The sequence below is a fragment of the Lycorma delicatula genome, chromosome 5 (genome assembly GCF_047948215.1).
Source record: "Lycorma delicatula isolate Av1 chromosome 5, ASM4794821v1, whole genome shotgun sequence".
Classification (NCBI taxonomy): domain Eukaryota; kingdom Metazoa; phylum Arthropoda; class Insecta; order Hemiptera; family Fulgoridae; genus Lycorma; species Lycorma delicatula.
Window position 1 is genome coordinate 178120225 of NC_134459.1, and position 14849 is coordinate 178135073.

Consider the following 14849-nt stretch of genomic DNA (forward strand, 5'->3'; position numbering starts at 1 on the left):
GAATTTGAACTGTACTGCAGTCCCATCAAATTTTGACAAACGAATTGGACATAAAAAAAGTTTGTACAAAATTTGTCCCAAAAAATCTCACTGTTGAACAGAAAAACAACAGGGTGGAAGTGTGCCGCTATCTTCTAGGGCGAATTGAAACTGATCATGATTTTTTTAAAAAATATTATTGGTGATAAATCTTGGATATTTGAGTACGACCCAGAAACAAAATGCCAGTGCAAGGAGTGCCACACTTTTAACTCACTACATCCTAAAAAAGCAAAAATTAGCAAATCAAAAATCAAAACCATGCTAATTTGTTTCTTGATAGTAATGGCATTGTACATAAGGACTTTTTGCATACAGGACATACCGACTGTAAATCAATATGTTTATCAAGAAATTCTTGAAAGACTGTGGAAAAGCGTTGCCCATGTGAGACCAGCCATTAAAAACTGAATGCTGCATCATGACAATGCACCTTATCACACTGCACTCTTAATTAATGAGTTTTTGGCAAAGAAAAACATTCCTGTAGTTTCTCAATCGTCTTATTCACCTGACTTGAGTCCCTGCAACTTTTTCCTGTTCCCGACTTTAAAAGTACATCTCAAAGGACACCATTTTGGAACAGCAGAAAACATTTAAAAAATGTACCAGACCATCTGAAGGATATTCCGGTTTCCGAGTTCCAACACTGCTATGAAAAGTGGAAAAACCATTTGAAGCGTTGCGTGGCTTCCCAAGAGAACTACTTCGAAGGTGTAGAGTCCATGTATAATTGGATTGTAAAAAAACATTTTTCTGAACCAGTCTCATTACTTTATTTACAAACCTCATGTATGTGTGTATATATATATATATATATATATATATATATATTTACTGATAAATACACACCTATATCTTATCATTTTATGAAAAGCTATATTCGCATGGATTTGGTGGTTACATAATTTCTGTGGTGATAAAAGAAAATGACTTTTTTAGTTAATCGCCAACTTTCTTCAGTTACAGGCAAATTTAACAGTTGATACATACATATTTTAGTTCTTACACATAAAAGTAAGGTACAAGAAAGCCCTCAAGCAGTCTACTGGCTTGTTAGGAACATGCTTGCAGCAAAAAAAAGAAAAAAGATTCTACAGACTACACAAGATTTTTTTTTAGCATTTCTTTAACACTGCTTATTATAAATAAACATTAAATTATTTATCACAGGACATGAAATAGAGTGATTTTTTCTCAAATCACTCTGTGCTGGTAACAATATCTTAAATAAAATAGTTACAAATTATCGGTCAACTGTGTAAGTCAGTTATTACTGGAAAAATAGGAGATATGAAAACAGTAAATAAATAATAAATATGCAATATTTATAATCATAAACAAATCAACTTACTATTATAATCGTAGTATAATAATTTTTTATCATCTTTCCATAATCAAACATTCTGCTTATAAAATCTGAGTATCTCTAAAAATTATTTTCAGTATAATACAAATTGAACATTAGATTATGCGTTTAATATAATACACTAAACTTACAAGTAATTAATTAGTAATTTATTCTAAATTAATGACAGCTGATATACATATACAATATAAATACAATTAAAATAAGAGTCTATTTATATCGATGTAATATTAATATTACTTATAAATTCCATTCAATAAAGATAAGATGATTATGGAAGCGCTGACTCTGCTGATGTCAATAAAAGAAAAAATTATTTATCACAATTAATATACACTGAATCTTATAAACAAACGAACAAGGAAGTGAAAAAACATATCACAAAGGCTACTGCAAACGTATAAGTTCTTTTTCTTTTTTTTTTGCAAATAAATATAGGTGTTTGTAACACATTCGTTCACACCATTCCTTGCTATTAAAATGTTCATTAAAGAAACATTAATATAAGTTGTTTCACTAACAATTAAAAAATTCAAGACAGAATCAATTATAAGAATAATAAAAATCATTTTATAGACTCGAAGATTCATTCTAATATTATATTATTAAATGCAAAATTGATGACACAGAGGGGATGGGATGACAAGAAAGAAGAAGAAGAGCTGTTAGAAAACTTATAGCCAATACTGTATCTCATTAATGAATAAATCAGTAGAGGATTTAAGCATCATCTTCATGATTGTTCTTTTGATCAAGAGCTGCAATTAGGGTTGTGACAGTAGAATGCAACATCTCAAGTCGATCAGATGAAGACTGCATTTTTTCCGGTGAGGTCTGTGAACAACTTGGTTCTCTGGAACAGCCAGGTCCAGATTCTAATTCAGAAGATGCAGCCGACGATACATCTGCTGTCTTCTGACGTTCCTCATCTACTACCATTTCTGGTGTTCTGTTACTGTTAGCATCAGCACTGCTACCGCTTGTCTTTTCACAACAGCTTTTCTCCCCTCTACAAAGCTTTCTTTTTTTCCATGGACTTTCATCTAAAAAAAAATAGGAAAAACATTACCTGTAATTGTTATTTTTATAAACATATACTTTTGAATTACTTTGAATACATATATTAACATCTTTAAAGAAAAATTTATCACCTACCTACCATCATGATAATATTATATATGGCAAACAGATGACCCTTATGAACTGAACCTTTCCAAACACGGTACAACGGTGACAGAGGTCTGGAAGAGCACAAGGAAATTAAAATGAAGGGTAGCGATGGCAAAGGAAGCCTTCAGTAAGAAGAGGGGGAGTACTATGTAGAAAACGTCTGAACTTAAAGAGTTAAAGAATATGTTAGCCAAATGCTAAGTATGAAATGTCTTTTATAGAAGTGAAGCGTGAGCAATAAGGAAGAGGAAGAGGAACTGGATTGAGGCTTTTGAGATCTGCATATGGAGAAGGATAGAGAAATTAAAATGGATGGAAAAATGAGACATGAAAAAGTAATAAACAGAATAAAAGAAGAACGAGCACTTATGCGGGAATTATACAAACAAAAAGAAAACTGGTTACATGCGATTAGAAGTGGAATCTTGTCAACTGCATTGCAAGAGTCAGTAGAATAATATGAATATTTTGGTGAATGATTTTGTATCTGAAATTGAATTCTGATACTTATAAGCTACTTTTTTTCTTTAAACTTGAAATAATAGGTTATCAACTGAAAAAAACAAGCGACAAAATGCTGCAGAAAATTAATAATCTACTAGAAAGATTGAAAGAAATATAAAGACAAAACAAATTTTTTTTAAATATAGCAGAACGCAAATAAAAAATACTACTAATACAATAAAAATCAACACAAAAACAAGTGTAAAAGAAAAGAAGAAAATTAAAAAAGACGGATGAAAAAACCCATCAGTTACTTGAAAGAAGTGTGTGTTTATCTATATGTACATCTCAGTACAGTGACAAAAGTATCTGAAATCTGCTTTTAAAAGCTGATCAAGAAAATAAGGAAGGTTTTAAATATTACTGCTCAGAAAAATCCAATTTGGACTTATACAATCTGTTTTCAACTTGCATGTGAAGGGAAAAGATGAACATGGCAATTTGCAAACTCACTTGATAATTTTTTATTCGATCTATCAATCGAACTTCACGTTGAGAGAGCTGTGTTCAAGAACCTAATTTGTAATTCAAACAACCTAATCGAGTAAAGAACCTGTTTCACAGTTTTGGGTAAACAATGCACAGACTGATATGTGTAACATTAGAATAGATATTTTAAATTAGAATTATTTAAAGGAAACAATTTTTATTTAATTTTACATGCAACATGCCCGCTAAATAGCTTCAATCTGTTCAAAGAATCTTCTCCAAGATCTTCTGTTTGTTGACTTGTATTTCTTTAGATCAAACAGATATTCTTTTAGGGGCTTAGTTATATTATCGTATTTCAAAATGCATAAAATGTTGTTAATATCAGGTTCAAGGACACTGATACAGAGCCCAAGATCCTGAGTAAATCAATTACACTGCTTATTAGATTCTAATTCAGAAAATATCCTTCTAAGCTATTTTTAAGTTAACTATTTTTAGGTTTAATTTTTTTCACTCTTTTAATATCTGACCTCAGGCGGAATCAATTATGTTCATCAATATATAAGTATAAGGATTTGTTAACCCAGCTTTTGACTATTTAAACAATAAATAATACAAGTAATTCTTACTGCTACTAAATAAGATGTATCACTGATTTTTGAACCGATAAGACTTATCGATTCAGTTGACATGAAATAAAGAATTTTTAATTTTGTTCAATAGCTTAGTAATAATTGGAACGGTGCCCCTCCTTCATTACTTTTAATTACAAACAATAAACTCAAATACTGCAACTACAATCTCTCAAGAAATTTCAATATAAGTACTTATTGAAAACTACGTTAAAATTTAGATGCGTTGGTTTTACCATGCCTTATAGTATATAGTTGCATTCTATTTATAGGTATGAAAAGATTTCATTCATCTCAATATTTCAAAAAAAACTAAAATATTGGCTCTGTTAATTTAAGGTAAAAAATAACATACTAAGTTCTGGTTGATTCCAGCATCCTACGAGAAAAATATTAGAATGAGTTTTTTTTGCTCATTTTCAATAATCATAAAATCTATCTCCATCTTAAGGTATCTTCATGATATATTAAAATTATTTCAATAATTATAAAATCTCCTACTTGACTTCAATTTCTAAAATCGAAGCGAAAGCTTTACTCATAATTTTTGGCATAAGAATGATTATATTTCAAAGATTTTATTGTACGAATAATAATTCAACAGACTAAAATGATCAAGCACTACTGATATTACAACATAGTGATTTTTTAAATAATATACAGAAAAAGTCAGTTTCTATAAAAGTATTTCTGATTGTATATTACAACAATACGACACTAGCCAGTCAGGGTTCGCTTCACTCGCCCAACAGTCTAGATAGGGAGCTTGCCCCCCTGGACCCCGACACATTCCTTATTCTCATGGTTGTTAGAATATTAAATATTTTACAGATATTCATTAAAGAAAGAAACTAATAATTTTACTTCATTATATTTCTGTTGCTGTGGTGACAGAAATATAATAATGAAATAAAATGATACTTTTTTCTATAATGAATATCTTTAATTCACAAATTCACTTCTGATCTGTGGCTTAAAACCTTCCCTGGGATAAGACTAATGTATCCTAAAACTTTGAAAGCAATCGGTCGGCTGGTTCTTGCGTGATGTTGTTGCAAACAGACAAACTTTTGCATTTACATATAAAAGATTTCTAAGTTGTAATTTTTTAACACAGCTTCAATCTCAATGTTTTCGTTTTTTAACCCCAAAACATAAATATAATTTTAGATAAATCATTCGTATCAAGAATTATAAATTGTTTGTGCACTTCATTCAAAATAAAAATTCAAGCACATACAGCAAACAAGCAAACCAATGCACCATGCTTTTTTATTGAAGAGAAACCATATGGATATAACAGCCAGATATTAAGAACCAGTACTCAAAATAAACTGATTTTCATTTTTCGCAAAATGGGGAATACAAAAAAAATAATCAAAATTTCTTCCTTATTAACATACTTGCATAATATTTTATTTACATTCAAATTTGCTAATAAAAGAACAAGTTTAGATTTAGTTAATATAATTATTGTAGATCGCATCGTTATTATATGAAATTGCAGAAGACCAAAATCCCAGTCATTTCCTGATAAGTAAATTACTATGCGTGACATATTTTAACCGTAGAGAAACAACTAAAAGCTAACAAAAATACCTGAAACTTTTTCTATTTCTGCGACAAGTCTATGAAGAACAGATGCCAATTGTGGATGAGGAACTACTGGTAATTCAACACTGTATACTAATGCTAACGCCCTCAGATCACCATTAAGACGATATGCTTCTGCACTGATGTTGACCTGAGATAAATTTTCACCCAGGGTTGTCACAATACTTTCCATTAATAAGCATGTTTGATCAGATAATACTTGTTCAGCTACCTGCAAATTAAAAAATACATCCAACGTTAACAGATATTAATGAACTAAATAATTAATTTGTCTATTATTCGGTGTACTTAGAAAACTTTATTGCAAAAAAAAAAACAATTTCGGTAAAACATTCGCGATCAAAACAAATTCCCAAGTTTAAAGCCCATCACAGTGACGCTTTTACTAACCCTTTGAGAACCAGGATATTTTTGATGAGTGGCAAAAAAAATTTCACAATTTTTAAAAAAATTGCGCACTAGTATAAGGTTGTAATTTGTAAGCATTTACTAAAAAAATCATCAAATATTCAATTACAATAATTTCTCATTAATTTTATTTTTACCTTAAAGAAAAATGATTAAACTACTAATTACAAGGAATAATCAGAAAGTAAGTTACAGCCCCTCTATGAAACAAATACATATTTATAAGACAATTTTTTTTTTATTGAACAATAAATTATATATTTTTATCTATTTTTCAACATAATCACCAAGTTTTTCTAAACACTTATCATACCGTGTTACAAGTTTTTCAATCCTACTCTCATACAAATTTCATCCAATTTCCTTCAACCATTTAAGAACTGCTTCCTTCAGTTCTTCATCACCATTAGCGAAACGCTCCCCTCCCAGGTCTCCCTTGAGTCGCTAGGTCAGGGCTGTAAGGCGGATGATACAGCAATTCCCACTTGAATCTTTACAGTAACTCCTTTGTCACATAAGCTGAATGAGGACTAGCATTATGTGAAGAAATCAACCCCGTCACTTAATCTTCCTGGTCTTTGATCTTTAATGACTTTACATAATTTTTTTCACGTTCACAGTAAGATTCGGCATTGATTGTTGTTTCTCAGGGTATAAATTCAATGTAAACAACTTCCTCAGAATCGAAAAAGATTGTCAGCATAACCTTTCAAACAAGTGGAGATGTTTTCACTTTTTATTGCTGCGGTGAATTTTTGTGTCTCCATTCATGCGGTGCTCATTTAGTCTCAAGAGTATAATGAAGTACCCGACTGAAGTACTCATCCGCTATGATAATTTGTTTCAAAAACTGTGGACTAGACCTGGAATAATGTTGAAGAAAAGAAAGAGCAGACACAAAATGTAGATGTTTATGGTTGTCGGTTAACAGATGTGACACCAATCGTGCACACATCTTACGATAACCAAGCTGATTGTAAATAATCGCAAACACACCACCATCACTAATGTAAAGTTCACTTTCAATCTCTCTAATTTCAATGTGCCGGTTACTCAAGATTATTTCATTTACGTGTTTCGCGTTACCTGTCGTGTTTGCAGTTGAAGTACGCCCAGAACACAGTTTGACACACATTTATTCTTCAGTTTACAAACATTTGGCACCATTTTGTGATCATGTGATGTGACACTGCATTCTCACCATATACCTCAACAATTTGGTAATGAATTTCACAACAAATGTAATTTTTTGCCCATAAAAATCGGACTACTGAACACACTTCTATGCTGGATGAAACCTCTAGAGGACACGCCATTCTGATGACAATACACACACATACTGAATGCCCAATCACAGGGGAGCATTAAGTAAACAATACAACCAGTGCTGCCACTACAAGACATTAAAATATCTCTTTCAGTTTAAGAACATGGCAAGGGTGTAACTTATTTTTTGATCCATCTCTCGTAGTTATTTATTTTGGAACCCAAAATATTTTTTAAATTTATGAAAATCCAAAATTTCAAAAAATAAAATTAAAAAGACCAAAAAAATCTAATTTGAAGTTTTTAAACTCTGAAACTAAAAAAAATGTATTGTGGAAAAACTGATTTCTATCTTTTTTAATCTATTTTCTGTATCCATGAAAGTTTTGAGATTACTGAACCTAAAATACATAAATTTTAGTGGAATAAAAATTTTCTTACAATTTTACATATTATAGAGGAGTAAAATTAACAAATAAATTACTTACATAAATTAAGCAGAATAATCTTCAACATCTGCAGGATCTTTCCATAATACATTATATTATCTAACACACATAACTAACATTAAAAAAAAAATATTTTACTATTCAGTTCGTACACTAATTTTCTAAAATTACTATTTGCATACAAGTTTATAATGACACTCTCCATAACACCCTTCACCACATCTCACACATACTCTTTTGGATCTCTTCCTCTTACCTTTCGTTGAGCAAACAGTACAAGCTTTATCTTGTTTTCCATGAATCTTGCTGTTCCAGCTTCTCCACGATTATCACCATCACCTCTGATGGTGATAATCGGTCTTGTAGAATGCAGACTATGGTTTCCACTTTGCTGTTCTTCAAATCAATTTGCTGCTACGCCTTCAATAATCGACATAAATTGGTACATTGACTTTAAGGTTTTCTTTGTACAACACAAATGAATTTAAAACCATTCTCACAGAAATATTCTCAAATATTTTAGAGTCCTATGCTCATCAAGGTAGCAATACAGTATCATGTCAAAATGATTTATGCCACCCGTGTATTTGTTGTAGTCTACGATATTAGGCTTTTGATTTACTGTCTTCCTTCCATGTCTTTAGACGTAATTTGTTCATTTTGAACTTTTGCATTAGTGGACAACAACAAAAGTAGTTGTTTTTGAGATTTTTTTTGTTTGTATGCCAGGCAAGAACATTAATTTTGTTAAAGTAAATCTTGCTGCCAACTGTAATCTGTAACTCTTGAGGTAAACCCATTCTGTTTCTTCGTATGGTTTCACTAAATAATGTTTTTCTTATGTATAAAAAAATCAACTAACAGAAAACTAGAAAAAAAAGGTATCACAGAACAAATGATAGCCCTTATTCAGTAAGTTACAAAAAGACAATAATCTCTTTACAACATAAAAGGAAACTCCAATTTTCTTTACTTCTTCTTTATTGCCTTTGATTCTAGACTCTTTGTAGCAAAAAATATTCATTCAAAAATCCATGGAAAACGTTCATACTTAGAAATTGAATCAGAGTACCCACAGTTTGATGCCCCATCTGTGATGATGTTTATTTGGTAAGTATTGCATTAATTGCAAGTGACTCTTGATGCCAATGAGACTTTCATCAACTGAAATTTTTTGAAATATTGTTGACATGGTCTAGTATAGGTTAAAATTTTTGATAGGAATTGTATACTTTACTGGTTTTTGGTAATCTATTGTTACTGACCATATGGAAAAATTTTAGAACCAATTTGAATCGTGTATGTACAAACATTTTACGGAATCAAGGAGTACTTTAAGACGATGTAACTGACCGGTATGATTTAATTGATTTTAAATGGTTTCCAAGAACTGTACGTGCTAGATGGAGTAATATTTTTCCCTTTGGCTCTAATAGCATCATCAGCATAGCTGTTAAGTTTCTTTTACAAATAACTGGAGCAACATAAAAGCAAAAAAAAGTTTGAAATAATTAATAAGATTAGAGTCTACTGGAGGGCAATTTTTCAGTCCTGGTATTAAATCCGAAGTAAAATTGTGATCAAAATTGTAGTTACCTTCAATTTTATTCCATATGTTTTCATTATCATCTTTAACATATCTAAATCCGATTCATCACATCAAAACCAGCCTAGACTTACCTAAATTAATGGAACTCATCACACGCCAACTAGGCGTGAACTAAACACACGTAATCACACGTAAACTAACTTCATCTTCACTATCATCTGAACTAAACTATCTTCACTATACTTCACCTCAAAGTTTCACTGAATGACAACAATGTTGGCAGAATGTAAGGGGACATTATAACTAGGGTCTTCATTTGTATTGTATAAATCAGAAATATCGCTACATAAATCATTATCAGATTTGACACGTCTAAGTTCCCTGTCAATTTCAGTCAGAGTATGATAGCCATCATTCATTTTGAATACTGTGCATGATAACACTACACACAATAAATTCAACTCGCTATAAAAAAACTAATCAAAAAAATAAAAATACGTTTAGTAAACAGAATAAAACTTGATTAATTGTGTTTGTTTACATGCAGATGTAAGTGTACACTAACCAAACAGTGACGAATATAACAACAACATACTCGACGCTTCATCAACTGGCCACTATTGACACAGAAACTCAATCGCACATTAACCTCAATTAACGTTCAATTTTAAAAAAATTATCTTCACAACTATAATTATATTTGTTACATTATTTTTACTTAAACTTTGCAGTTTCTAGAACTTATACATTAATTCTATCAAGTGTTTATTTAACAATAAAAATATTTCACAACTGATGAAATATTGTCAAATTGTCTTTCTCACATAAAAAAAATACTGATGAAATTTTGCCAACTGGTCTTTTTAGCATAAATACTGAACTGACAAAAAATCGTCAAGTGGTTCTCAAAGGGACAAAAACTCATGATGATTTGAATTAATATAGATGTTTAACAAAGCAGATGACTTAACATTCATTTGTATGCAGTAATATTTGAAATTGCGGCATAAATTTATGTAAATAATAATTTTTGCCATAATAATATATATATATATTTCAAGTAAAATGTCTATTCACTGACATTTTACTTGAAATATGTCAACTGAATCTTTTTAAGATTCAATTTGATAAACCATTAGATAGTGTTTGAGGGAGAGACGGTCTTATAAAAACTCCAACAGACACCAACACTCATGTAAAGTAATACGTAATTATAATTATTTAGTATTTTTATTACGCAATAACAGAATTATTTTAATCATAACTGAGAATGCAGGATTCCGCTCAAGTACTTTCTTGAAAAATTAAGGTAAAATATGTCTTATATCAATATTCTGTACTAGATTATTTATTTAATAATTTAGTATATATATATATATATATATATATATAGAGTATTAAATGAAATTTAAACCACCCAAACCCAGTAAATAGTTAAGTTAAACTTACCAAATTAATTTCAAGAATTGATTTTCATGGGATCCCGCATCTTCAGTTGGTATTTAACTGTATAATTACATTAAAATAAATTGTTTTTATAATTTTTGAATTTTGAATTTTTTACTGTTTTATAAATTTTGAATTTATTATGGACAAATAGCAAATTCTGCCGTCCAGTGTACGAATGATGTAATATTTAAAACGTATTAACATAGTGGTCAATATGTTAATGATTTTAAATCTTCAAGAAATATAAATACATGTATATTTAATATTAAATGAAATATAAACCAACCACCAAAATACAGTAAATAGTTAAGTTAAACTTACCATATTAATTCCAAGAATTGATTTTCGCAGGATCCTGCATTTTCAGTTGTTATTAAATTCTATAATTATACTAAAACATATTTATTTATGATTTGTTAATTTGTCAAAATTCTATTTGAAAATTTTGAACTTTATTAAGGATGAATAAGTGTGGGAGTGATGTAATATTTTCCTTTGTTCTATTGCCATTATTGCCAACAATCAGAATGTATTTTATTAAGTTTTTTACTTAAATCATAATCTTCGAATGTAATTTGGAGGTTCATCATTTTATATATTTTTGTTTATATTTATAAATGTAATATTTCTGAAGTATATCCAATTTTTTATCATTAGTACAAACTTCCAAAATCTATAAATTATTTTTGCAATAAGTAATACTATGTTTGCATTCTAACAGAGATGGTCAGCTACATTAGATGTACTTTTTTAATCAATCATTAGATATACCTTATTTTTTTTTGTTTTTAAATGTTTTTTAAATCTTTTTTTAAATGATCTGTTGGTTTTACCAATATAAATATTATTTTATCCGTTATATTTAATTTTGTATATTTCTATTAAATCCTCTTTATTATTTTTATTATTGATATTTTTTAAATATTTTATAATGTGATTATTTGGTTTATATGATTTTTTATATTTATTTTTATCATATATGTTAGTAATTTTTTCTATTATTTTATTTGTGTAATAACTGTATTTTAGAAAAATTTCCAGTTACAATATGCTAAACTAATTCACAGTATAAATAGTATGAGAAATGAAAGTAGTTTGGATTACACTAAATGCAAAATAAATAAAAAAAGTATAAATAAAAATAATAAATAAATAATAATAATAAAAAAATACAATTTAGTTGCGATTAAGAAACTCTTAGACTGAATTGTTTTGAAATGCAATATTTTGTATACTCTCAACATCAACTACGTGCCTCCTACATATGCTTGGTGCCTGTTAAAGTTTTAACAATTAAAATTTTATTTTAATTACCAGTAACTTATCGGCTAAGTGGAGCATAAACAAGAATTTAAATAATACACTAATGAAAATGGTGATTTTTTTACATGGTCAGCAATTACAAAATTTAAAATGAAATTTTGTATTCACTTTTTTAAAAATACAACTTTTTTTTTATAACTTTTGGATGAATGACATTTGAATACAGACTGTGTAAACACAATAATGAAACAAGAGATCTAATCTAGGATGCAAACACACATGCTTATTCAGAATTAATTTGACATTCAGCATTTATTCCTAAATTTATGATGATAAACATTTTCATTCTTTTTTTAAGGTCAAAGAAATTTCAACCATAATAGTTTCCTTCCCCTCTCTTGAGGGGGAAGGAAACTCTCCTTCTCACTCAAGAGAGTGAGAGGAAGAAATCCAGTTGACACTTGCAACAAATAAAGCGGTACAAAAAGCTTTCTGCATGGCTCATAAGTGTAATATCGATATTTTTAAACTTTAAAAATTAAAATATCATGACATGGGATTACTAAAAAAATATTGTGAACCTAAATTGTACACGAAACTGTGATCATGATGAATTGTTATTTATTATCATTGAAAGTAATGATTAACATCCTTTCACAGCATATACTAAATACTTTTCAATATTTATTTATACCGTGAAAATATTCATGTGTAATAACTATTCATACACTAACATCTAACTTGTACAAAGTACTTATTATGCTATGTGTAACAGAAGGTACATTAGATTAATACCACTTTGATTTCAGGAAGAGCATCTGTACAAGGGAGCTCTCAAACAGACCTGACCCTCAGACTAATCTTGGAAGGTAGGTATAAGAGGAAAAAGCCACTACCAGATGGCATTTTGCAAATCTGAAGGCGTTTGACAATATGGAATGGAAGAAAATATTTTAAAAATTTAAGTAAAGTTACACTAAAATGCAGGGAAAGAAGATTTATATGTGATCTGTATGCAAACCAGATAGCACAGATCTAAGATTAAAATAAACAAGCTCGAGTTCAAAAAGGAGTGTTACAAGAAAGTAATATTCTTCATCTCCTTTTCAAATTGGATGTAGAATAAGTACTTTAAATATTGAAAAAGTTTTGAAAAAAAGGAGAATAAATAAAAATGCTAAGATCTGCAAAAAAACACATTGTTTTTTTTTAGCAAAGATTAATGAGTTAATTAAAATAAGGGAAATAATAAATGATAAAATGTGTTCAGTTATCAAATAGTATCAAGCATAGAGGATAAAACACAAAGTCTGGTATATACAAAAAGGAAACTGGCATAAAAAAGAAGAGCTAAATTAATTAGTATCAAACGTAAATTTAAGAATTAAATATATTCTTAAAAATATCAATAGGTAGTGTCACGTTTTTCTGTAGAAAAACAAAGACAAGAAAGTAAAGTAAAATAACAGAAACCTTTGGAATACAGAGTTAAAAAAGAATAAAGGTGGTTGATAAATAACATGAAATGGTCTTAAGTTGAATATGAGAAACTTTTGGCAGAATGCTGTAAAGAGGCAAACTAGATTTCTGGATCATATATTAGGCCATCCAAGTTTAGTAAATTTGTTAACAAAGAGATGTGTAAGACATAAAAATAGAAAAAATAGTTCAATTTATACAAAAAAAAAGTCATGGGGTAAAAATATAATACTTATCCTGAAGTTAAAAGATTAGCATGGAACAAAAAGTAGTTGTGAATAGCATCAAACTGGTAAAATAAAAAATTAAAAAACTTTTAACCACTCATTCTGCCAAGCTTTCTTCAAACAAAGTATCAGAAAGCATACATAATCAAAATAGTTATAATGTTTGATGATGGACAGCTGAGTACATGCTTCCTTAGAAGGGTACATCAACTCTAGTCATGTAGGAATCCAGCAGATACTGACATATGTATTGTACTTGCTAAGAATACAGACAGATGCATGAATATCCACAATTATTGGTTGTGTGGTGAATGTACAAGATAGTACATGAGAATACAAGCTGAATCACAGCATACTAAAATTTGGCAAAAACATGTGACATGATATAACATTATGGAAACAGCATGTACTCCAAGAATAAATATAGTAAATCTGAACAGTAGGCTGAACATGTAAACTATGTGACATTGGGAAGAACATTCAATGGAATCAACCAACTCATTAAGCAATGTGTCTATTAACTGCAATTTTTATTGCTACTTTTTAACTTGAATTGGATTAATAAAGAACCAAATGATTAATTGAATAATACATATAGTATGCAAAATTTTATCTGCTGTATACAGTTTATCATAAAGTAATATGGTTTAAGCTGATTTTTGTATGGACCACAGCAGCAAACTATTTTGGTGTTCAGTACTTCAAATTATAAATAAGTTGCAAACCCTTTCCTGTAAGTTAATACATTATATTCATTTTTTTTGCAGTAATATAAAAAAGGAGAAACAGATCAAAGTTTTTGTCATTAACTAGAAACGTAGTAAAATATTTTTTTCAGGTTGCTTCAGGTTTTTTCTAGGGTGCTTCTTAGGGATTACAGACTTACATGATTACCACTTTCTACGCTCTTTTTTAATAATGAAAAATGGAATTTTCAATAAGTTAAATATGCCAAGCATGTCTGGGATTTAAACCCAGAAGTGGTTTCTACTTAAAGAC

At 29.4% G+C, this 14849-nt stretch overlaps 1 protein-coding gene across 2 annotated transcripts in view; it reads right to left on the bottom strand.

Annotated features, from left to right (window-relative positions):
- Positions 1-297: 297 nt before the first annotated feature.
- puf (ubiquitinyl hydrolase 1 puf) overlaps positions 298-14849 on the bottom strand; it is a 405361-nt gene continuing 390809 nt past the window's right edge. For both annotated transcript variants that reach the window (XM_075367624.1, XM_075367623.1), the window contains exons 52-53: positions 5746-5971; positions 298-2451 (exon numbers count right to left, since the gene is read on the bottom strand). In XM_075367624.1, the coding sequence (XP_075223739.1) occupies positions 2129-2451; positions 5746-5971 (549 nt within the window). In that variant the 3' untranslated portion in view covers positions 298-2128. The remainder of the gene's footprint in view (positions 2452-5745; positions 5972-14849) is intronic.